We start from the raw sequence: 25,588 nt of genomic DNA, 5'->3' as shown, positions 1-25,588 counted from the left end.
AAGAAATAGTTACAGTAAATTTTCAGGCGTATAAAAGATTCAAATCATAACAAACTGTTTAAGAATTATATTTTTGAAGTGGTTACGAGTAAACATATTTTATTTGTAGTATAAATCAATTATCTGATTTCATAATTTTTATATTTTTAGTGTGTTATAGGGTTTATTTTACCTTGATTAAAATCACACCTCTTTTTCATCTCAATTGGTAGCTAATTAAAAAATTAAAACATGGGCCTATTTCATTTAATTAAGATTATGCCATTGCCTACACTTTCATTTATTTTGGTTACAGCTTTGCTTAGAATAATGAAATAATTTCACCTTGAACAAACATATTATTTTACCCCGTAGGAGATGTATTCGCAAAATGGTAAAATTGTGGTTAGTTCTAGTATGTTTAGTATTAGTACCCAGTATAGTTTATTATACTTGATTATCTCCGGATATATGAGTAATTATATTACAACTATGTATATGTACCACTTTTTCACTCCCTTGGGGGGGGGGGGGGGTGAAATTCTTTTATGATATATACCCTAGTGTTTAAGTTAGCCAAAGACCTTCATAATAAAAAAATTCTTCAAACTCTGTCAAGTAGTAAGTGATGCCGAAACTAACAGACAAAGAAACAAAAAAATTATTAAAATAGATTTTTGAGTTCTTGGTAATGTTAGTAGCCGTTTCCATTTTTTTTCCAGCCAATGTCAAGACATTTAATATTGAACAGTTTTGTGATCATCATAGATTTACTAAATTACATAAATCGGTTGATGAAAGTACCCATCTAATAAATATAATTATTTTATATACTACAAAAATTAAAATTTGTTAATTTAATATGCTTCCATATTCAATAGCTTAAACGCTGTTAAAATTCAACTGTAGGCGTAGAAAGACGCTCAAAAAAAAAAATCACTGACAATATTTCGTAGTGTACTGGCATTAGTTTTTTACCCCAACGACGACCTGAAATTGTAAGAATTTCGCTGAGTCAGAATTTTACCTTACAGAAATTAAAGCTGTCTCATGAAATAACCAATGGCATAGAATTTTCACAAAAAAAAAAAAGGTCCAACTAATCCGTAACGCATTCGATTTTCCGGTATGGGTGGGCTTCTGCAATATTTAAAATGTGACTTTGAACGGTTGCTACGTCTACAAAAAAAATGTTAAGCTATAAAAATTTTCTTTTTGTATACCTAAATGATATTGCTGTGTACAAATAGGTTAAATACAAAATATAAGTTGGCCGGTAATTAGTTCACTTCTTGTCATTGTTAAGTATTGTGTGACGGCTTTTACTGTAAATTAATCACGATAGTTCTCTTGCATCTCATGTTACCTAGGTCTCAAATTTTCTCGACGCGTATGAGCTAAATATTATCCCACGGCGGTAAAAAAAAATTGGCACAGGCGTTAATGGTGATAAAATCTGTGATCTAACAACACTGTTAAAAAAAAATTTCACCTTAAATTTACGGAGAACGCTGGGTACAAAATATCCCAGGGGTCTTCGTTGATTTACAGTTATCTTCGTAAGTTCATGGGTACTGATTTCATTTGCATTGAACACGAGTCCACAAGAGTAATCTTGGTATACCAACAAAACAAACATTCGATAACTTGTCAAGTCAACAAGCAACTGCGTAGTTTTTTTACGAAGATCCAGTCAACTGGCAATACGAAGAAAAAAATTTCGTTCTTTTTAAGGCAGCTTCTTCGTTGAAAAGTCCCTAAATCTAATGTTTTTTTTTTTGTCGTGACAACGTCTAATAAATCGATGAACGCCGGCTGCACGCACGAAAAAGTGACCCGTAGCGCACAATGTCCCGTTACGCTGTGTCCCGTTACGCTCATTGTTCGCTTGCACCGCATCTATCTCTCTTCCACTCGATTGGAACAACCATAGATTTGACTTTTTCGAGGTACATTAAACTTTATATACTCTCATTCGTTTCCTACTTTTCCCATCATCGTCCTATCATTAACAGAAAAACACAGATTGGAAGAATTTAAATAGCAAACATGTATAAAAGTTATAGTTAAAATAATCTCTTCGTTAAAGTAATAAACTTATTTGAATTAATGAGTGCAAATAAAAGTAAATTTATCAATTAAATTGTAGATTTCATTTCACTCCTTCTTTGTATCCATACAAAATAGTGATAATTCAATCAAAATTATTCAATTTTATTCATAAAAGTATGCAATAATTTCATCAATGTTTTGTTATGACGTCACGTTAAAGTATCGTCCGTAAACTGACTTTACAGACAACCAATTTTTTTAGTAGTGTACAAATGCAAGGGAGCCATCGGAATTAGGGCGCTGTACGAGCGGGACGGTGGAACACTGCTCTTTCCCTGGTGGCTCCTGCGGGCGTTTGTACCTAGAGGATTGATAGAGGTCTGGAGGACGACGGGAAGAAAGTGGAAAAAAGGGGGGGGGGGGGGAAAGGGTTGTTCCCGGGCGCGATCGCGACGTACGGTCTCGTGTTACCGCGGCGTTAGCGCTGACGGACGGCCCAGAGGGGTGGGGGTTCGAGCCCACGCGAGGGTGTTGGTGGGAGGCAGACGCGGCGGACCTGGGGACAGGTTTAAAACGGGGACGCACCACAACGCCGAAATACCACAAAGCCGAAATGACAAATTGACCACAACGCCGAAATACACTAACGCCGAAAAATGTCATTGCAAGGCTGCCACAAAGGTTAGGTTAGACTAGGTGAGGTTAGGCTAGGTTAGGATAGGCTAAGTTAAGTTAGGTTAGGTTATATTACGCGAGGTTAGGTTAGGTTAGGTAAGGTTAGGTTTGATTGTGGTATTTCGGCGTTAAGGTACATTTAAGAAACACACACAAATTCATTCAGTTGTTATTTCGGCGTTGTGGTAACAGCAGTTTTCTAGCTGTAGGCGTTCTGGTCAATTTTGACATTCGGCGTTATGGTATTTCGGCGTTGTGGTAACGACCCGTTTCAAACTCCACAGCTGGACGGGGAGAGTGGAGGAAGGAGTGGGGGGGGGGGGGGGGGTGGTGAGGCAGTAATTACGAGGCGGACCGGTCGGCCGGCGAGGCAGCGGCTCATCTCCAGCAGACGACGACGCCTCCGCAGGAAGAACTGGAAGGGAAGTCTCCGGCACCGCAGGCAAGGTCGCGGTCACAACCGACTTTCCCCCTCCCCACCCCCCTCCATAAACAACACAACACAAGCTTCCAAGGAAGAATCAAAACAAGTGAAGATATCACCATATTTTCGACTACTAGTGCTGCATTCCGGCAAACCTTTGACTTTTTTTTATTGACGTGATAACGTCTTATTAAATCGATGAACGACGGCCGCACGCACGATAAAGCATGACTCATTGACAAGTTCCGCCTGAGCAGAGCGTGCAAGAACCGGCCAATCACCGTGCGGAGAAAATCTTCTATAATATCAAACAGGTTACGGCGGGATTTTTTAACTAATTGTTCATAATTATATTTAAACAAATTATTTAAATTAAATTTGCGAAAACTGTAAATAATAAGTATTTGAAAATTAAAAAGTATGCAAATTTTTCATCAATGTATTCTTATGACTTTTTTTTTTGTAATCATTCCTGTCGGCAACTATTCCAACTGTCACCGAATCACACCGGGAATTCAACTCAGTTTATATAAGCTTTAACTTAATTCAGTACATTCCTTCGTTTTTTTTTTTTTGTTGTACGTTCTTTTTTTTAATTCGCCAACTTTGTAAGCAGAATATTCATTTCAACCTGTTTGTGCCCGTCGACACAAAGAGCCACGCACATCAAAATAATAAGTAGTAATAATAATAATAAGTAGTATATCAATAAATATATTTAATTTCAATAAAAATAATATGTTTTAAGTCACGGCCCACGCTGTAAAAAAATTCCTTCAAATTATATCTAGTAAAAGCAAGAAACTTAATTTTTTAAACCCAATATGTAATTATTTAAGAATATAGGCCCAAGTTTTTTATTTCTAATACTTACAAAACATCTGAATCGTGATTTTAATCCACCAAAATCAAAACTTCTGTTACAAAATCAGATATTTTTCAAACTGTCAAATTGAGTCCAAAATGCGACTTTCCGGACTGTTCACACACTTTTGGGATCAAAAATGAAAGGTTTAAATTAAAGTAAAAAACTTTGAAAACTATTATTTTTTTGTAAAATAAACGAAAAAGCAAATCTAACCTTGGTTCCAGGTCACCTACATTTCTTTAGGTAATTTTCAATTCATAAAATGTAATAATTTATTACAAAATGCTCTTGAACATTGAAATTTCTTTAGCTTATAAGATAATAATATACAGCCAATTGATAAAGTTGCTTGAATTTAATAGTAAAGTATTGTGATTAAGGGAAAAAAAAATATTTCTAACATTTAAATCAATATTTAATTTGTTTTCTGCAAGAATTTATTGTAACAGTAAACACTGATTCCATTCAGAAGACAGCTATTGAAGTGTATGTTTACGACGGCAATGTCACTGAGCGCAGGGGTCGTACAATGCAAATGTGACGCATCCCTGGACAATATTCCTACAGTGAAAAAAAAAATATATATATATATAAATCCATCCCTTCTCCCTCCTCCTAGGAGGGTAAAGCCACCCGCTGATTGGCGGGCCGTACGCGGGGACGCGAGGCGATGGCACGTGCGTGGGTCGCTGGAGGAGGCAGGGGTGGGGGTGTAGTGTGGGAGGGGGGGGGGGGCGGGCCGTGCGAGAGAGCGAGCGACGCGCCGATTGGCCCGCGGCGCCGCCGAGAGGGTGTGGCTTCCCCGCGCGATGCCCCGCACACTACACGCACTCACACGCGCTCACACACGCTCACACACGCTCACACCCACGCGCGCGCGCCGTTCCCAGCCCCGACACACGCCGCTACGAGGGCTCGCGGCCCACCACGGTGGTATGCCACTAAAACCTGAGCGGGGAAGGGGTGAAAGAGGGGAATATTTCGCCCCCCACCACGAAAATCCTAAAAAAAAATTCTCTCATTCTCACAAATAAAATGAAAGAATTTGAAAACAAACACCAGGCAAAGAGGATCGACTATCACCTCCCCTTCCCCCCTTTCGTTTATGTGCTCTCCTGGTCGTAGATGGGAAAATTGATTCGCGAAACAAGAGCAAATATTTATACAACAATATGTTCCAAACAGTTGATTAAACGCTCGATACCTTCATATTTTCAAAGAGTCTAAAACATTTAAGGCATCCGCAACCTGTGAGGTTTTTGACCTGCACATAGAGGGGGGAAAAAACTGGCCTCTCGAAATCCCAAAAACCAATTATTAGCATGGGAAATTTAAATTAATTTACAGGTATGCATTGAATTACAAAACAATTTAGCAACCTGACAAATAAAATAACTTTATGATATGGAGGTTTCAAAATTTTGACGTTATGTGAAAACATTCATGGTGCTCTTCTCAGATGTTAGTCTTGATGCAGAAAGTAGCAGTTACGATTATTCAAAAGTGACGGACTTAAGTTACGGCATTTACGTAGCTAGACTAACAACTATTCATTAAAATAATAAAACATCAAACATTGTCGGCCAAAGGACCTATTGAGCTGTGTACCACAAAATATTCGCCACTAAATTTCCTAAGCATAGTCTCAAAAGTGTCCAAGAAAATCATTCTGACAGTAGCTCAAGCAAAAGTCATACAAATGTTGCCTGACAATTTCTTGAGAACATAAGCGTTAATAACCAGGTCAGTCAAAATAATTTTTTGTTTAATCAATTACGGGTAATTTATTAACAATTTATTTAGCACAGTATGACTCGAGTACTTTTCGATTATTAAAGAGACACGACAATAATTATCACGTAGATAAGCGACGCAAAATAGGTACAACACCAATAAGGTACTGTACCGGTTAAGTCTTTAAAAAATGGGGTGTGGCTGTGTCATGGACACGGCCGTGTGTTGTACGTGAACACGTGTGCGTAACAGGTAATATTTTCTATATAAAATATAAAATACGCTATTTTTGTATATTATATCTTTTTATTTTATTACCATATATATTCACTGTAACCATTTAACACTAATGTTTCATATGTGCAATCGATAGATTTTGACGAGAGCTGACGATTGAAACTCAAACGAACGTCGTAGCTTCTCAGAGTCAAAAGTTATACGAAATGGAAATCTCGAAACGCAGCAAAATGACCTCAAAATGGCGGCGCTTCCTCCTCCACCGCGAATGATGCGTCACAGTCCTCACTTAGCGTAACGAATTCTTTGATCATTTAGCTATCCAATGGTATAATTAAATTTTGGATGGAAATGATAGATATGTAGTTGCAACACCAAACGGTATCCCCAGATTTTATCATTCGTTTTTTTTTGGAATTTCCTCCCACTATGGAAGCAATTTTAAAGAAGTATTCACGTCAAAAAAATGTATGCCTGAAGTTATTCGTACGATCACATAGTTACTTGACGAAGATGGTAGCAAGAAAAGTTGAATAGGTCACGTTTCGCCTAATTGCACGCAACCCTCATATCGCAAGCTACTTCACAAATTGCCACCACGACATCGAGCTTAATCGGGGTAATACATCTAGTCAAAATATCATTGTTAGTAAAAATAATCTTTTCTCCAATCATTTTCTTCTGTGGTTAATAACTACTCTGTGCAGCTTTACTGTGGTTTGCACCGCAGGTATTCGAATATGTCGCATTCGGCGAGCGAGCGAGAGGTAATGACTCCCTCCCACAAAACGCTGCTGGCGGCCCTAAAGAGAGCGCGCAGAACCTGTTCCGTGCAAGCACGTCGATGACCAGATAACCGCTGACTGCAGGCGGGCCGAATAAAATAAAAAAGTTAAAAATAAAAACCTTGACCGAGGAGATTTACCGCTGGCCGGTTCGCTCAAACTCCCCCCTCACCCCCCCCCCCCCCCCCCCCCTCAACATAGAAAAACCGCGAAGTCTAGATTCCATCGAGCGACAACTGGCGGTTGCACGCCGACGTAACTATCCGTCCTGTACACCGCCGCCATGGAACGATCAAATCGTAGTGAAGCGAAATCACCCCCCCCCCCCCCAAAAACCTTTTTTTTTTCTTACTTCCCCCTTCCTTAGAGCACAAATCACGCTTCGGCAAAAAAAAATGTAGTCAGATTAAAAGCCCATATAGACGTTAGACGGACCGACGGAAAATGTTCACGTGTTGGAGTAGCCACGACCGGCAGAAAACGTTACGCGGTGTCTGTTCTTCCTCTCAACTTCAGACGACGAAAGGTGTGAAGAGACGATGGATCACAGCTTTACTTGATGCATGTAGAATGTATTTCATTTTTTCTTCAAATATGTACTCACATAAATCATTAAAAATAATATCGGTAGTAAATGTACGTGTCAATTTACGCAGATTAACAGCAAAATTAACGAAGTTCCCGGATAAATTGTAACCAGCGTTATTCGTAACATTAAGGTGAATGTTTTTAACAGTGTAGATATTGTCAATTTCTTGGTCTCTTCCACAAGTTTTAAAGATACTTTTTTCAATAACCTGAGTTTTTTTATCCGTTTTCCAGCTATTCCCTGACTGAGGGAACCATGCTATGGCTGCCGTCTTCTTTATGCACATCGAGCAGGAGTCGTTGGAATGAAATTAATTTGGTGGAAAGACGTGGGCAAAAAGTCTGTAGGTACATTGGATGAAATTTATATATATATATATATATATATATATATATATATATATATATATATATATATATATATATAGGACGTGGGCAAAAAGTCTGTACATTGGATGAAATTTTAATATATATATATATATATATATATATATATATATATATATATATATATATATATATATATATATTGGAAATGGTTATTCATATTTTTAAAAAATCAAAATTATAGTTTTAAATTTTTTTTCTCTGTGTGTCTATTCGTCTGTTTGTCAGTTTGTCTGTTTGTCTGTATGCTAGTCTGTCAGTGTGTCGGATTTGTTCGAGCATCAGTCAGAAAACTCCTGACAAATTTTGATGAACTTTTTTTTATTACACTGAGAGAAAGGTTTGTTTGCCTCAACAAAATATTTGTTTGTATATGGCGAAATAAAAAATTTCTTGTTAATTCAAACAAACATTTTGTAGTAGGAAAGATTCTGTTCACCCAACAAAATTATTTTGTCAACTCAAATATATATTTGGTTAGGTGTAACAAATCATTTTTGTTACTTACCGAGTTTGATTAAGCTAACAAAAAACAAGTAATTATTGTTTCGCCATATATAAGCAAATATTTGTTTGATTCAAACAAACATTTTTCTCTGTATAGAAAGGCCTCTGGTTAACTTAAAAACTAGGCTACAATATAAGCGTTTTCGCGCCGAGCCGCTCTGACGACGCCAGGGCTTAGCTGCTGTGGTCCAGGAACACAGCGTCTTTCCTTCCGTCTGCGTCCACGCCAGTGCTTCTGCCGGCGGTAAATAATGCACACCCCCCGTCGACAGAGCTGTTCCGTTCAAGACATACCACCCTTTCCCAAAGGTCCCCCACACTACATGCCATCCACGTCAATCTGAACACTTTTGAAACCAACCTGAGAAAAAAAGTCCACGATCACGTCAATTACGGGAGTTTCTAACGGAATATTTGGTAAATAAAACTAAAGCACGAGGAAATAAATTGTTAGGTAGAAACGTTTTAACACAATAAAATTATATTTTTTTTTTTACTTTTTATAATTTCTACTATAGATAAAAATAAAATTGTAACTATCTTGAGAATTACCTGTTGACATTTTAAAAGGCACTGTGATAAAAAAAATGCCATTTAATTAAATTTTTAAAATAGAGAAGCCATACGATTATTAAATTAGTTTTTGGGCACAAGTTTAGTTCAACCAAAGAAAATTAATTGCAGCGTAGACAATTTACCGACGTATGAAATACTAATTTGACTCGGACATACATTTCATTCAATTTACGTGTTAATACAGGCCAAACTCAACATTTCGGAGAGAGAAAAATTACGTTGGCAGTTCTTTGATGGCAATAAAAAAGATAATTTTGCTAAAAAAAACGATTTTCTGGGGCATTGTAACTTATGTTTGTTGCCCAAAAAGGAACTGGTTAGGAAGAATATAAACAAAACAAAATGTTGCAGTCACGCAACGATTTATTTTCTCAAATAATTTGTTTCATTTAGGAGTTAGTACTAAAACTACATTAAATTTTGGCTTGACGCAGAAGTATCTGATTTTATTCATGGCGATTAAGCTTCATTACGACGTAGTTCGCAAAGTATCGCATATAAAAGCCATAGGCAAAGAAAAAATACTGATTTTATTTATAAGGTTGGGACGAAATTCAAATTGCGTCATCCTCATTTAGAAGTTCAATTTCACGTGGTTCTCTTGAGTTTGAGACTTTTTATTTAACACCAAAATAATTAATTTCATGTCATCTTCGCTATAACGGGCACTGAGTGAAATTCGGCAGGACACCTATCATTAATCGTTACTTTACGTAATTTCAAAAACCTATGGTAAAGAATACGTGTAATTAAAGCCATGGTCGTGTGACATGTTTGAGCATGCACAAATGATATGGATCCGTGTGGCCGGGAACACATCACGAGAATGGACCGCAGCGACCACTACTGGACTGTGCACGGGACGTTATGAAGTCCGGGCCGGGGCCCTGATCGTAACGCAGAACGGCGGCGTCGTCACTTATTAGAGACGCTCGCGGACGAATGCCAACGACAGTCCGGCGATCCCACGACGTCCCACGGAGAGAGAGAGAGAGAGAGAGAGAGAGAGAGAGAGAGAGTGGGAGAGAAGAACAGAAAGAACGAGGCCGTGGGGAGGACGGAACAGTCGCGCGGGGCCCGAGGAAGAGCAGGACGTCGCGGATGGAGAGAGCCAATTCCAAGGAAACAGGCGGCGAGGCCGGGCGATAATCGTATCTCTTGCCGGGTCTTGCCGGGAAGACGTGACGCCGTGGGGCTGCCGTGCGAGCCCCCCCCCCCCCCCCTCCCCATTGGGAGAACGCGACGGTAGCGGCCCCTGCAGCGAGGCTCAAGGACAATAAGGCGTAAATCCCAACCCCTCCTCCACCCCATACCCCCTGGATCTCTCACGGTTTTAGAAACACTCCAACCCTCGAGACGAGCATGACGTGTGCGTATGGATGCGGTCTCTTGTTCGCCCCGGGGGAAGAAGACGCCCTGCAATTACCCCCTTAAGACGCCAGCCCGCCAGGCTCGACATATTATGCCAGTTACAACCCCCCCTCCCCTCCGCCGCGGAGCCAATTAAGCAAATTGCAGCTCGCGAGCGCGTGCTCGCTCGTCCCTGCCTCTGGCGGGCGCCGGGGAAGTATTTACGGCGCCTTTTACCGGCTTCATCCCGTGGGAAGCGCGTCCCCCACCCCTCCCCACCCCGCGGACCTAGATCCACCGCTTGCCTGGTCCTTCGGAGACACTGCCACCAGCTAACCGACACTTTAGTGTTGAGTAGGTACACGGACAACGCTAGCGTACAACAATGCATGATCCCACGGAGGTGGTATAGGTAGCCTGACAAACTTTAATACTTTGTGTGTGCGTGCAGATGGTAATTACAAATATGTATGTAGGGGCATGCAGATTTCGCGAAAAGATTTCGAGACTAGATGAAAGTTAAAACACTATAGTAGCATCGTCTGTGTTTCGTGATTGGGTGAGTTTCTCCCAGGTACATATCGATTGTAACAACACCAATCACAGTGATTCAGTGCGGAAGTAAACGCGTCCTGAGTGGCTCGGCCAGATAAGGCAACGACTTCTCTCGCAGACGGCCGCCATTCTCAAGGAAGGAACCACAGGTGCGGGTATATCTTGTTGCAGTCTAATAAGTGTTCAGATATTTTCGCAAAAAATACCTGCCCCTACAAATATGTATATGTATAGCCTACATAAATGCATATAATGTTTAATTACATATGTCGTTTGCTCTGTTTCCTTGCACACGGGAGACACTAACTTGCTTCAGCCATTAAAAAAAAAAAAAGCTAAAATAAATAAAATTACTACTATTTCATTGACGCTCAGACCAACGTCCTTACCTCAGTATTGATACAGCGGATAAATGGATCACCACAGCAGACATCCTAATCAAATCCAGAACATAGCTTTGTTTCTATTAAAAGCATAAACAAGCTGTGCTTTGAAGCATCTTTATGATTTAGGTACCAACCCACACTCGAATATGGTCAATACTTAGTTTGCAATATATTGTCGAAATATACATATACACATACACACAATCATTAAGTGATTATTTTACACAGTATTGACAAACGGCCTGTTTAACAACCACGCACAGGAGCGCACTGGTACAAATTATGAGTTATTACATGTTCTAAGCACAAGGCCACTCGAAAAAAGTATATCAAACGTCTCAAGCCCAAATCTGCGTACCGAAGCATAGCACGTGTCGCTGACTTGGTGAGACTCGTCGTCCGCGTAATCCCCGACTTCACTGACATCAGGCGAAGGAACAGCTATTGTATTATAAGTAGAGACCCGTAATTTTCGCAAGTTTAATGACCTGCAGCCTACACTTTATAACGCCATGTATTTTCGAGCCTTAACGATTTCACGAGAGAAGACATTCTCGTTTTAAACGATTCGACCTTTCGGCACCTGCTGGCCTTTTACTGGCTCGCATTAGCTCGTGCCGTAACAAAAAGAAGTCGTTGACCAGTTAGTGTGATGTCTTTAAATAAAACAGGTGTTCCGAGTACAACTTGTCGTGGGAACGAACCCGCGAAGTTTCCGGGCCTCCAGTTTATCAGCGATCGGTGTAGTCTGCAAGACAAGGTTTGCCAGACCGCCGAGACCAGGCTTGGCCGCGCCCGCGTCCGCCAGCGCAAACGCCGTCTGATCCCTCGGAGTTCAAGTCCCCCCGGGAGGGAACTTTACGTTCGGAGCGTTTCAAGTCCCGCCGGCTGTTCTCCTCGGGCTTTTCTCAGCGGCTCCGCGGATTAATTTCTCGCTAATATTTCGCCGCCGCCGCCGCCTCGGAGACGCTCTTGGCATAAGGGAGTTAAGAAGGAGGGCTGGAGGATGGAAGGATTACTCGTTTAAAACGCCGGTTCGCATTACGGGCGGCACAGCGGAGAAGAAGAGGATCCTCGGCGAGCCAAATTAGCGTTAAATCGCGACCACGTTCAAGACTCCTCCCCTCCCCCCCCCCCCCTCTCACCCCCTCGCCAATCACCCGACCCGCGCCGCCGCCGGAGACGACCTCCCGTAACAAACGTTTTTAAACGAGGATTTTCGTTTTGGAGGGCGGGACAGCGGGGAGGGAGGGACACAGAGGGACCATGCGCATCCAGCGCCGAGGGGCGAAACTGGAAATGCGAGGGAACTTCAGTTTGATCCCGAAAAGGAAATTAAAAGGAGTAAATTTTCTACTCAAACATTTCTTTGCGGCAGCACCGGATTGCATTGCAAGCAGCACGAGGGGTAGGTTAAAGGCTGATGGAAATGTAATTTGCGCGGGGACCAAAAAAAAAAAAAAAAGAAAGTTTATTCGACGCTTAGCGACGATAAGGTCATTAACAAGACTTCCAAAAAAAAAACACAAACATTAAACCTTTTCCGTGACTGCGTGATTCAAGGGGCGTAAGTTTTACATATAATAACAATTGAAGGCGATTTATTTACTTCAGTTAGAAATCTACGAACCTGCACATGAAGAGTTCTCTTGTGTTTGACAGAAAATTCGTACCATAACTGCCATTATCAGTGCGGTCGTACAAGTACCTACTATCGGCACAGTAACCAATCACGCTGGATCGGCGTCTTGCGCACGCGGCCTTCCACGCGCGGGTAGGTGAGGGCGGGGAAGAGGAAGGAGGAACGAGAGCGCCACACCGCAGGGAACTGGGCAGGAGGACGCCAGTCAGACGCAACGACGCGAGGAAGCAGCCGCGTAACGCACGGGACGTAACAAAACGCAATAGGACCGGCCAATGCTTCCGTTCGGCGCGGTGTGGCCTTCCCCGCGCCTCGCCGCAGTGCGGAGACCTCTCGCCCGTCAACACGGCGACACGGCCCCTGTGGCGAGGAGGGTGAGGGGAGGAGGAGGGGAGGGCTCGGGTCGCAGAGCTTCAGTGCGGGCGGTACTCGAGCTGCGAGGTCCTAATCTCCGCCAGGGGACGGGTTTAATCTCGCGCGGGTCTCGCCACACTGCACACTGGTAGTCTCCTGGAGGGTCACTGTCTCACATAAGTATTATCTTTGAAAGATTTGTGCAATGGGAGTGCATGACTTGATGTAAGCTTTTGGACATACGCCATTGCTAAAGCACATGTATGTCTGTAGAAGAAAACTAAAAAATACCCAAAAGACAAAAACACAAATTAAGCAAAAAATTGCTGTTGTGTACAGGATATAAACACCACATAATATTCCATAACAGGAATATGTTCTTTGTTTGTTGACCATATTCATGTTATGGAATATTATGTGGTGTTTATATCCTGTTGACAACAGCAATTTTTTGCTTAATTTGTGTTGTTTTTTTGGGGTATTTTTTAGTTTTCTTCTACAGACATACGTGTGCTTAGCAACGGCGTATGTACAAAAGCTTACATCAAGTCACTGTCTCGCATCTATTCCTGTTTTGAATCCTCCTATTTTTTAATACTTTCATTTGTATAAAACCTGCACATTTCGAATTATTAGTCGTTTACAGCCAAGAATGCAAATGGTTGAACACTTCTACGACAAATATCCTATTCATGAGATAACGGGTTGTTCGACACGCCCTGAAGATCTAAAAGACACGAGAAACACCTTATAACCTATAACCGAATCATGCTGAAATTTGGCAGCAGCCGATGAAGGCATTAAATCGACTTCATTATGCACAAGTTTAACCTTCTACCAAAAAATAACGCAAATTGTGTAGGTGTCCACCAATTATTAAATGATTTATAGGCCTAGTAGCTAAAAATTAATTATTTTTGCCGGTGCAATTAAAATTAGTTCATATATAATAAACTGGAGAAACCAGGAAAATCATTTTGAGCTAAAATGTCAAATTAGTTACATGCATATAACGATGAAAACGATAATGAAGGCTCAAGAAAACAATTAAATATGTTCTTAATTAAACAAGTTTCTTCGACCTTGCAGAAGAAATTCCAAGAAAGTGCAGAAAACCGGAAAAGCTTATCCTGATTTCTTGAACTATCAGTCCAGGCTTCAGAAAATACTGGATTCACATAATTTACAGTAAATTTTCTTACAATATTTATATAATGACGAGATATGAGGAGGATTCTAATGTGGTAGGCCTTTGGTGGAATACTTTTCAAATCATAGGCCTTGGACCTCCATGCCCAACTGTCCTGCACTATTCTATTAATCTGTTTATAAATAGCACACCCAACTATATTGATTTAAATGCTCACATATTCTGCCATAGGTGTATGTACTTCAAAAGTATCTATACTCCACAGTTCTTTCGATTATGAAATAAAACTTGTGCAACTAGTCTATCACCTCGTTTAATCAAACATCACCACAAACTTTTGTCTCCTCAACGTTATAATACATTTTTTTTTATTCTTTCATATCCTTACTCTATTTTTAGCTTATAATATTTAATTTTTGCGTGCGGAACTAAAAACTCCTTAAACCTTTAATATTTGTACTAAATTTTTTCACATAGCCTACTTAATAACATCACAATATAAACAAAAGCATAAGTTTTATTATTAAGAATAAAATCTGCTAAACGTATCCAAACTAATACTAAAATAATTCACGGTATAAAAATATGTAAACTGCATGGGTTTGTGAAATAAAATCTAGGAAGCGTATATTTTACAGCATTTAAATAATACCAATAGATTTTAAAATTTTTGTCAGCTTTCCTATTTGTTCCAGGATCAATTAAAACTACTAAACTAATTTGTATCGAATTATTGTTGTTTGTAAATTATTTGGCTTATTTATATCATTTGTAAATTCCGCATTGAAATGGGTAACGATTGGTTGAATATGGTTTTACCAAAGAAAAATATATAGCTATCCGAACTTAAAGCGGAAACAAACAAAAAAACACCAACTACTTTTTACTATTTTTTTTCTAAAATGACACCTATAATGTGTATAAAGGTGGTTAATATAGTTTTATAAAATATAATTCAGACATCCGAATCAATCGAAGCGAGAGGTAAGAAAGAAGACATGATAAGATACGTAAAAACGACCTATTTTATATTTTAACATTGTTAAATTCTATTTATAATGAAATGAAAGAATAGTGTGTTTGGTTTTATACACGATAAACATATACCGCTATCCACCAAAGTAAGATATGAAAATTTTGCATTATAGATGGAGATGATAAATTTGGCATTATAAATATAAACTGAAAATAATTCAAATTTGTTTATAAATGTTTTGAAGTAGCGCCTCCAAGGTGGTAAAAACAGGATTTTTTTTTATTATTAGGGCAACGGGAATCTCCGAATCAACAAAAGAAAACTTTGAAAAAAAATATGAGATTTTTAATTATTTCACTCATATGGGAAATAAAGGGAGGGGTGAGACGTTTTCGTATTTTTTTTGTCATTAAATATAAATAAGTCTATGAATCAACAAATATGGAAGTTAAAAAATTCAAAACCTTTCATCTACAGTCAAATTAAAGATGAGAGCGTCTCACAAATGTTTTGAATTTGTATTGCTAGTAAAATGAAAAAAGGAAGGATTAATTTTATTAAATCTATGATTATAACCAAACCGGATCGGCTAATAACCCGCGGTACTATTTTAAGAAAAGTATGTAATTAATTCCAAACATTGTTACGAAAAAAAAAATGACAATAAATTTTCAGGTGCATAAATTATTTAATTCATAACAAAACGTTTAAGAATGATATTTTATATCGTGGCTAGCGTAAACTGTTCTTAGATTTTTAGTACACATTAAGTATCTGATTTTTATAATTCATTTCTAATTTGTTCGAGGATATATTTAACCTTGATGAAATACACTTACCTCCACTGTAAAACACGCACCAATTTCTTTTAATTTAAGATTATGCCATCGTTTACACTTACAATTTCATTTATTTTGGTTATACATACTTACAATTATTATATAATTTCAACTTATTATATATTATTTTTAAACGATTGTATATTTATTTGGAATGTAGAGAAGAATTGTCAAATTTGATATCTATCATATTAGTTGGTTCTAAGTTATGCTTAGTATTACTTCAAATAATTTTCTAAATTGTTCACCCCTCTACTATTTTCCCAAAGGGAAAATTCAGAAGTACAGATTTAGTGAATATGACAATATTCGTTTATCTTTTTTAACTGCAAGTGTGAAATCTAAAATATTTATAATAAACTTACATTTATATTTAATTTAAATTTATCTTGCCAATACTGATTTAATGAATTTCATAGCTATTTTTATTTTGTAATAGGTTACATTCTTTTGACAACTTAAGTTCAAAGAACGTCGAATAAAATAATGTAGGCCTACATAGTTGCAAAACAAAACGTTAGCTTATTAATGCACGCCTATGCTAATACAAAAAAAAACTACTAAAAGGCAGAGTCTAAACAAAAATGAATAACGAAGATTCAAATATTTAGGAAGCAATATACATTAAACAATATTTCTTTCATATTTATTTTATTTTTACTTTTAGATATACCTACTATCAAAATTTATATTTGCTAATCAGTGTCAAATCACCCGAATCTCCTTCATTAGGTAATAAAAATTTGAAATGCTTGTAAAGAAAATAACATTAAATTCACATGACATTAGGCCTACGCCACAACATTAGAGACGTGATTCGCTGTTAACGTAGTTGGCGTGATCGCAGTCCAGGAAGTGGAACGGCATACGGAAAGCGCTCCCCACTAGTGTGAGGTTCAGGGAAGAGGGCGGTTATACATGTACGTGTACATGAGCGTGGTTCTGGTTTCCGCCGCCAGGGGCACGTGACGAGGTTCTATCAGTGGAAGGGAGATCTGCGGGGGGGGCAGGGGGGAAGGGATCGTCTTGGGCATTGGATGTAGCTGATTGTGCATACAGAGAGAGAGAGAGAGAGAGAGAGAGAGAGAGAGGGCGGAGAGCTCATTGCAGAGAAGGTGATAGTGAGAGCAGGGGGGAAGGGAGGGGACGGGAAGGGAACCCTATCACGATTTTATTCCGCCCACGTCCTAATAATGGGTGCCATAATTTGTAGCGCCGTTGTCCGGATTCATCCCCCGCTACCCTCTGCTACCCGGACCCTCTTTGAGCCATTCCGTTTCCCTCGCCGGACGAGCGGACCAACCAAGAGGCCAGTTGCCTCGCCTCGTATCGCGCCGGGAGGGTTGCTCTGGGAGAGGGAGAGAGAGAGAGAGAGAGAGAGAGAGAGAGAGAGAGAGAGAGAGAGAGAGAGAGAGAGAGAGAGAGAGAGAGAGAGAGAGAGAGGATCAATACGGCGAGGGGTCGAAGGAAGCCCTCCGGGAGGAAGAGCGACCCGCCCCCAGCAGCCGCCCGAGGGACGACCACGGCGATGTCGCGTCCTCCGCGTGTCTTCGAACCCGCCGCGAGCTAACAGCGGTCCGGCGGCCGTGCCCCGAAAATCACACGATCAGGGTGTTTACCCTCAAACAAATGCCGTCTTCTTGTTCCGAAGACGCTTATCCCGCCGTCTGTTCTGAGTTTTCAGCCATTTAATGCGAAGCTCTAAAAACAAAACAAAAAAAAATTGGTTGTCTGTATAGTCGGTTTACGGACGATAGTTTAACGTGACAACGTCATAACAAAACATTGATGAAATGATTGCATACTTTTATGAATAAAATTGAATCATATTTATTTTAATAATAAAAGAATAAATACTTGAAATTGCAAGAATAATTAACCTTTATTGCCGAAATTGTTGTTGTAATAAGCAATGAAAACCACATTAACTTTTCCCTTCACTTTATAAACAGTCGACGAAACAATTCACGTGTAGATGACTTGTAATTTATTTTAAAAACTGGCGTTTAGGTATAAAGTTTAAATATAATAAATTATGAACAAGTTTTCATATAAATAATCTGTAATCAAATATCTATTATCAATTATATGAATCACCATAATTTTTTAGTCAATTGTAACATAACCTATTATTACTGCACTCGCCGACCGCGTATCGGAACGCAGCGTAACGGAACAATGAGCGTAACGGGACACAGCGTAACGGAAAAATGTGCGTAACAGGACACTTTTTCGTGCGTGCAGCCGGCGTTCATCGATTTATTAGACGTTGTCACGTCAAAAAAAATCTGCTGTGACAACAAATTTTCTATGACATTTTTTTGAAGCACGTCCGTTCTTCATGCCCGTCGCAATTTTAAATTCCGAAGCATTCTGACATTTTGTACGTTCAAGTCAATGGGAAAAAAAAAGTATAAACTGTACAACTACAAAGATTGTGAACGCCTTCGGATATCTTCAGTAAAACTGTCAATTGCTTCACCAGGTGAATCTGAACGCTTTAGATCACTGAAAAGGCAATACTTTTAATTCAGAGCGTATTTGAGAACTGTCCTATTTCATAGTTACATTCGATATGATGTTGAAATGTGTATTGCATTCTACACTAGACGCATCAATAAGTTGCGTTATAGGATAAGTTCTTGACACAGTCTTTCGCACAAACATAGACCCGTTTTGATTACTTTTTTTTCTAATTCCAAAACTAATAAATATATTGCTGCTAATAATGTAGAGTACCATTAAATAATATATAATAATATATCATATACCTATCCAAATTGTTAGGTTTTTTTACTTGCATTTCACTTTTTGACATGTGCTCAAGATGTGTACCTTCGAGTTGAGCTTTTTTGCCAAAATCATAATAGCTACATATATAGTACGTTAAAAAAAATTAATATGAGAAAAAAACTACGCACAGTTCATTCCAACTAATCTGCACACATTTGAATGAACTTTTTCCGAGTGCTTTATTTTCATCAAGATATTACGAGATTAAGTGTATACAGTGTCGCCAGATTTTTAGTTTTTTTTTTGTTACGAAATTAAAAAAAATATGAGGACTAAGGCCCTCCTCACACGGGGATACTGAAGTTGCCTACAAAACGATCGCTGGTAGCCTGGAGACTAGGCAACTGTGTGACTGGGTGACTAGTCGCCCGTTATCTTCACACGACGCTACTAAAATATCAGAGACTGGGAGGAAAAAATGCATCGTGAGTACAGCCCGAGTATCTTGTGGAACCGTGAAGTGCCTATATATTGTATGTAATGTCCAGTGATAACAGCAGTGACGATAGTGATATTGTTATCCAATATTATCAACATTATAGAAAACGAAGTAGGAAAAGATTGTGGGTTCATCCATATATAGAAAGGAACATTAATTGTAGATTATTTGTCGCGGCCAAAGAATTGCAAGAGACAGACTCAAAATTCATCGCTTTCTACAGAATGACGAAGGAGACTTACCAAATGTTAACGGAAATTGTTACACCTGCGATGTATTATAGGGATACCACTATGAGGGAATGCGTGAGCCCCGGTGAACGATTGCTGATAACTTTGAGGTAAGTAAGTTAAGAAATACAAATTATTACGAATTTTTGTTAAGGCACTTCTAAATGTTTCCCTTCAACACAAATCTATTTCTTTCCAAGTATTTTAACGTATATACTGATGCTTGGCGAATAAAAACAATGTATGCATTTTAACTTGAGGCCGCAATTACTTATTTTATCTGTGGAAAATGGCTGTTGTATGGATCTTAAGAATGTGCACTTTAACGTTAACAGGTTAAATAATCTAAAGTTATTTATACCCAAGTATTCCAGTCAACTGAAAGGTGAAAGTATAAACATATCTTATGCATAAATTCATTCCAATGTTTAATTCAAATATACCTAAGAAATACACATTCAAATAATGTACTGCAAAAGAAAAAATGTATATATATAAACTATTTAAAGAATACCCATTACACAAACATTCAAATCATGACTGTAAACACAAAAATAAACAACATAATAGAGATAAAAACACGTACACCAAAGTTATATGTTTACACACCCAACAAAACATCACATCACATTATGTTCCTGCTCATATTGTAAAGTCTCTTGGATGACTTCAAAATACTGTTGCGTTTCAGTATCTTGTACTTTCTGTGGAATAGTTTGATTTCCAGGCGACGAACAAATTGAAGCATTATCTGTAGCCAACGATGAATGCGTGGAAACACTGTAGGAGTAAGTTGGGGTCTGTTGGTAAGCTGGTACGTGTTGGTGCATGTCTTTTGGATTCGTGATGTCATCAATAAGCTGCAGAACCCTACGTCGGAATGATTTCATTTGTGCATCTGTCAAAGGTTCGATTTCTGGTAAAAGGCTTAGAAGAAACGACTTTTTTACTTGCCTATCATCGTTTGAATTCGATTCAAGTTTCCTTTTCTTTGCATTCATGTATTCCATAAAGGACTTGTCCACTTCCGTCACTGTTTGCTTTTTACGCTTTGATAAATTATCTTTTGGGTTGGAAAAGGGATCATGAGTCATTTGTTGGGAATGATGAGCATGTTCTTGCGAGAAGTCAGTATTTGGCAGCATAGGTGAAGGAAGGGAAAGTTGTGGTGTTGTAGTTAGTATTGCGTTATCTGAGATATATTCCTCCTCTTCAGCCGCAACGTCTTCCGTATTTTGTGTTGGGTCAGATGAACTGTGTTCCAGGTTTTGTTCATTGATGACTTCTGGCAAATTCCCCGATGGTGTACCAAGCGTTTTTATGAATGGTAGGGTAAATTTCATTGCCTCCGATAGATAATATGGTTTCTTATTTTTGGAACTTGAACCACTTGGAGGTGGCTTTATGTGACGGACAAAAACTGAACGGAGATTTTTCCATTTTTCTTTGCATTCGTTAACTGAAAACAAACAACATTGTTCACATAAATATAAATCGTTGCAATGGATGAATTCCTAACTAATTTACAGTAAACAAAAAACAAATACAAAAGTGAAGTAGTATTAAGTATAATCCAGATATATACAACATATGTTTATTATTTGAAGAAAAAATATATAAATGGTACATGGGGAATGTATTATGAAGTAAAATTTAATTTAACTTTGTTGCAGGTATTTGGCAACAGGAGGTACATTTGTATCGCTGTCGATGTACTTTGCTAGAGGAGAAAGCACAGTTATCAACATCATACGAGAAACTACCAAATTAATTTGGGAATCGTTGAAAGAGTCCTACATGCCTGTCCCAGGAGAAGAAAAGTGGAGAATGATAGCACAGCGTTTTTATTCACTGTGGAATTTACCCAATTGCTTGGGTTCATTGGACGGTAAGCATATTCGAATAGAAAAATTACCTGGAACTGGCTCAAGTAACTTTAATTACAAAATGTATCACTCAATAGTGCTGCTGGCTAGCAGTGATGCAGATGGTTTCTTCACTCTTATTGAAACTGGCTATGCAGGTAGAAACAGCGATGGAGGAGTGTTTCGCGCATCAGCTGTCAAACACTGGATTGCAAATGGAGGACTAGACATACCACCGCCTTCACGATTACCAGATGACGACAATGAGATTGACTTTCCTTTTTACTTTGTTGGAGATGAGGCCTTTCCATTGTCACAATATTTGCTGCGTCCTTACCCTCAGAGAACACTTGATGATGTTAAAAGAATATTCAATTACAGATTGAGCAGAGGACGGAAAACAGTGGAGTGCGCTTTCGGAATGATGGCAGAAAAGTTCCAAGTGTTGAACACTGCTATTCGCTGCCGAACTACGGAAAGAGTGGTTGATGTAATAAAATCTGTCTGCATTCTTCACAACTTCATTCGGAAAAGTGAAGGTATTAAATATTTTGCTGGTGAACCATTTGGCAACTCAGAAACGCCCAACATCAATCCACAGCCACTAGAAGACCTAACGTTACATGATCGGTCTACTGCTCATGAAGTGCGGAATTACTTGGCAAACTATTTTCTAACACCCCGGGCTTCTGTTCCATGGCAGTGGAAATACTGTTACAATAACTAATTACGTATTAAAGTATTTCATGTGTTTTTGTAGGTTACTGTGAGTATGACAACAACTTTGAACATGTGGTAAGTTTTATCGAAGTTCGTAAAAACCATGCGTAATTCCCTTGGGAACCAAGAAAAGATATCAATAGAAAGTAATTTTTATACGTTACAAACGTTTTAGAATAAGGTATTTCTTCGAAGGACGAATAACCATTGTATAAAAACTATATTTCTTTTACTAATAATGTATTTGTGAGATACTAAATATAAAACATGCTGTTTACATATACATTTTGGTTTTTCACAAGTTAGTTTATTATGATAGATATTTTATATCTAATTATTGTTGTTTAAGATATTGTCAACTTACCTGTGAGTTGCACTTCTTTTGCGACATCATTCCATGCTTTGTCAGTCACATCCTTTTTTGAATACCCTTTCAACTTGTAGTTATAGAGTTCTGGGTGTTTCTCAACTTCGTTTACAAATTTGATATTAAACGCCTGCTCGCCCATTGTTCGCTACAATACAGTATCGCGCCGCGTAGGCTACTGGAGTAGCGTGGAGACCAGCATGCTGAGTCGCCGGGATTTACGTTGCTTACGACTTCCAGTCTCCGCCACTCCAGTATCGCCGTCTGAGTGACGCCATGCCTATCTACATGACGAGTCGCTCGGTCGCCGAGTCTCGCGGTATCTAAGCAACTTCAGTATCCCCGTGTGAGGAGGGCCTTAGGATACAAAATGAAAAGGGCAAACCTGTGAGGCGTTAGAAAAACATAAAACGATAAATTAATTTTGTAATATTTGAAGAAAAAAATACTAAACTTATTAGAAAGCATAATATCGTATATTTTATGGTTTACACTTGAAGTTACGCAATTTTAAACTCACCAAACAAAATATTTACGTCAGTAACAAAATACACATTGTACCGGTTTAGCACATAACGGCAACGCCAGCTTCGCTTAGTAGCGCCCCCCTTTGGACTAGGGAGAACCACCCTTGCCTTCCAGAACCGAGCAGAGTTGAAACTAAACGACGGAGTTGCGAAATTAATTGACGACTTGTCACATTTAACTACATCATTAGGCTTATTTCCCCTTTCGCACCCTTTCCCACCAGCCCTCCCTTTGCACAGGGTTGGACTGACTGCTTGCCAGGCCACGCGAACCAGACAATGCGACTACCCTCCCCTCGTCGGCCGGACCACCCCTCCCCTACCCCTCCTACTCGCCATCCCTTCCCCCTCCTTTCAGGGCGGGAGGGGGGGAGGTGTGTAGCAGGGCGCCGGCAACAATCCGACACTTAATTGATCTCAATTGCGAGTCATTACGTCGCGCCGTTCAGCGGAAAGATTACTCTTCAAAATTACACTCGCGCCACCTCCCGCCCTCCGCCATTCACACGACGGAATAATAAAAAAAAATACCTTCACTCTCTTGGAAATCGAGGGTGAGATAGAAAAAAAACAGACGGGTTCTGCCAAAGGGAGGGATCGAACGTTGATGTATTTTGCGCTGCTGTATCGCTTTCGTATTGTGCTGCGGAGCCTCCTTTTGGCTGCGCAATTGACAACGGTAAAACCGCGCGCTTCAAGTCGGAAATACTGCTAGTAAACAAACTGTAACCCGATACGGTAGCTCGTTAACTTATATCAAATCCTTAAAAGCTTCTCTGCGCCTTTTTCGTGTCCTACCTCCTAGCAGCTTGTCAAGTACAACAAATAATTTTATTTTTGTGATTAACTATGAGTTTGTCGTCTCGAAAGCGTTTACTTATTTTAAATAGTAAATTTTAATTTATTTGCACGTATTTGGATATACATTTAATTTATTAGCAAAATAGATCTTAACTATTTTTTTCTTCTGATTGCCTTTTTTTCTAATTATACCACCACAGATATTTCTCCAAAGAAACAATATATACATAACTAGGTGACTATATATATGTGTGTGTGTGTGTGTGTATGTGTGTGGCATATCAATTTCCGTTAAAACTTCTTTAAAAGCAAGTAAAAAAATATTATGTTTAAAATTAAACTATATCTGATGCTATGAAAAAGTGAAGCTATTTTTTTACGCAAAACAAAGTATCTATCAAAACTTAAAAACCAGTCCTACTCATGACATAATAACACTCACAATGCTTCACCCAAAAATTTTCTGTACTATAGTTTAAATATTTGTACTATGTGGATTTTTTCTTCACACAACGAACAATATAAATTATTTTCGTTTACCCACGAATTAAAAATCCCATGGAATTTCATTATTCAACGAAATATATTTTCACACGTAAATTTTTCAATGCGAAATCCCCATTTTGAGAAAAATAAACTTTAGATACGTTGTTGCAAAAACTAAACTCATTTTTAGGTTTGTCAGGCAAAACTTTATTTATGAATATTTTCCTGGTATTTAACAAGAGCATACAACTTATAGGATGTATTTGACTAAACAATTTGCCATCAAAACACACAATCCAATTCTTATAGAGTTTAACAACTGGATAAAAAATGCAATACCCCAATATAGCGGGTTAAACCTGCTTTAAATGCACGCTGATAACTAAGGAAGTACCCAAGGTTTTAAAGGGCGTGCTTATATTTAAATACGAAACAAAATGCAAATAAAAAAAGGGGGGCTTGTCTGTAAAGTCGGTTTACGGACGACAATTTTACATGATACGTCATAAGAAAACAATGATAAAAAATTGCATACTTTTTAATTTTTAAATATTATTTAGTTTTTTGCAAATTTGATTTAAGTAATTTGTTTAAATATAATCACGAACAAATAGTTATAGAAATAAACTGAAATCAAATCAATGTCAATAAATTGTTAATTTGAAATGACGAAATTGGACATATAAATCAAATTTTTTTAATTGCTGCTTTTAAAAAGCCCCCTTAACATGTTTGATATTATAGAAGATTTTCTCTCACGGTGGTTGGCCGGTTGTTGCACGCTCGGCTCAGGCGGAACGTGACAATGAGTCATGCTTTTTCGTGCGTGCAGCCGGCGTTCGTCGATTTATAAGACGTTGTCACGTCAAAAATATTGTTGCCGTCATAGCGTATTAATTTTTGCTACAGGTCATATTTTAAATTATTTATCCAAATATTGAATTGACCAGACAAAATATATCATATTGTTGTTTATTTAATCACGATATTATTTTATGGTGTTAACTTAAAAACGCCAGCATGTGATTGCCGGAAGAAGATTACTCAGCGTCCAAGAAAAAGTGAAAACATGCAAAAATGGATGAAGACTTGTAACGTACTGTGCAACTTGAGTAATCTGCATCATTGTTCCGCATATAACCACAGAAACTTACAGTGATGAGAGACTTTTCACTCCGTACTAGTACTCTGTGGATAGCAGAGGTATCCTTTTGAAAGATGTTAGTTAACCTTGAAAATCGTTGGGGGGGGATAAAAAAAAAAGGTTTCACAAGGGGGGAGGGGGAAAAAATCGAG

At 38.7% G+C, this 25,588-nt stretch overlaps 2 protein-coding genes across 2 annotated transcripts in view; both read right to left on the bottom strand.

Moving 5' to 3' along the window:
• LOC134530311 (protein tiptop) overlaps positions 1–25,588 on the bottom strand; it is a 554,346-nt gene that overhangs the window by 36,528 nt on the left and 492,230 nt on the right. The gene's annotated exons all lie outside the window — the stretch shown is intronic.
• On the bottom strand, positions 19,993–22,835 carry LOC134530310 (uncharacterized). The gene is made up of 2 exons (XM_063365036.1): positions 22,476–22,835; positions 19,993–20,985 (listed from the first exon to the last, which is right to left on the bottom strand). Exons 1-2 carry the CDS (start codon positions 22,618–22,620, stop codon positions 20,147–20,149), a joined length of 984 nt encoding a protein of 327 aa, XP_063221106.1. The 5' UTR covers positions 22,621–22,835; the 3' UTR covers positions 19,993–20,146.

The sequence above is a fragment of the Bacillus rossius genome, chromosome 3 (assembly GCF_032445375.1).
Source record: "Bacillus rossius redtenbacheri isolate Brsri chromosome 3, Brsri_v3, whole genome shotgun sequence".
In the NCBI taxonomy this organism is placed as follows: domain Eukaryota; kingdom Metazoa; phylum Arthropoda; class Insecta; order Phasmatodea; family Bacillidae; genus Bacillus; species Bacillus rossius.
The sequence above is the reverse complement of the archived record's forward strand: the minus strand, read 5'-3'. Positions and strand labels throughout refer to the sequence as shown.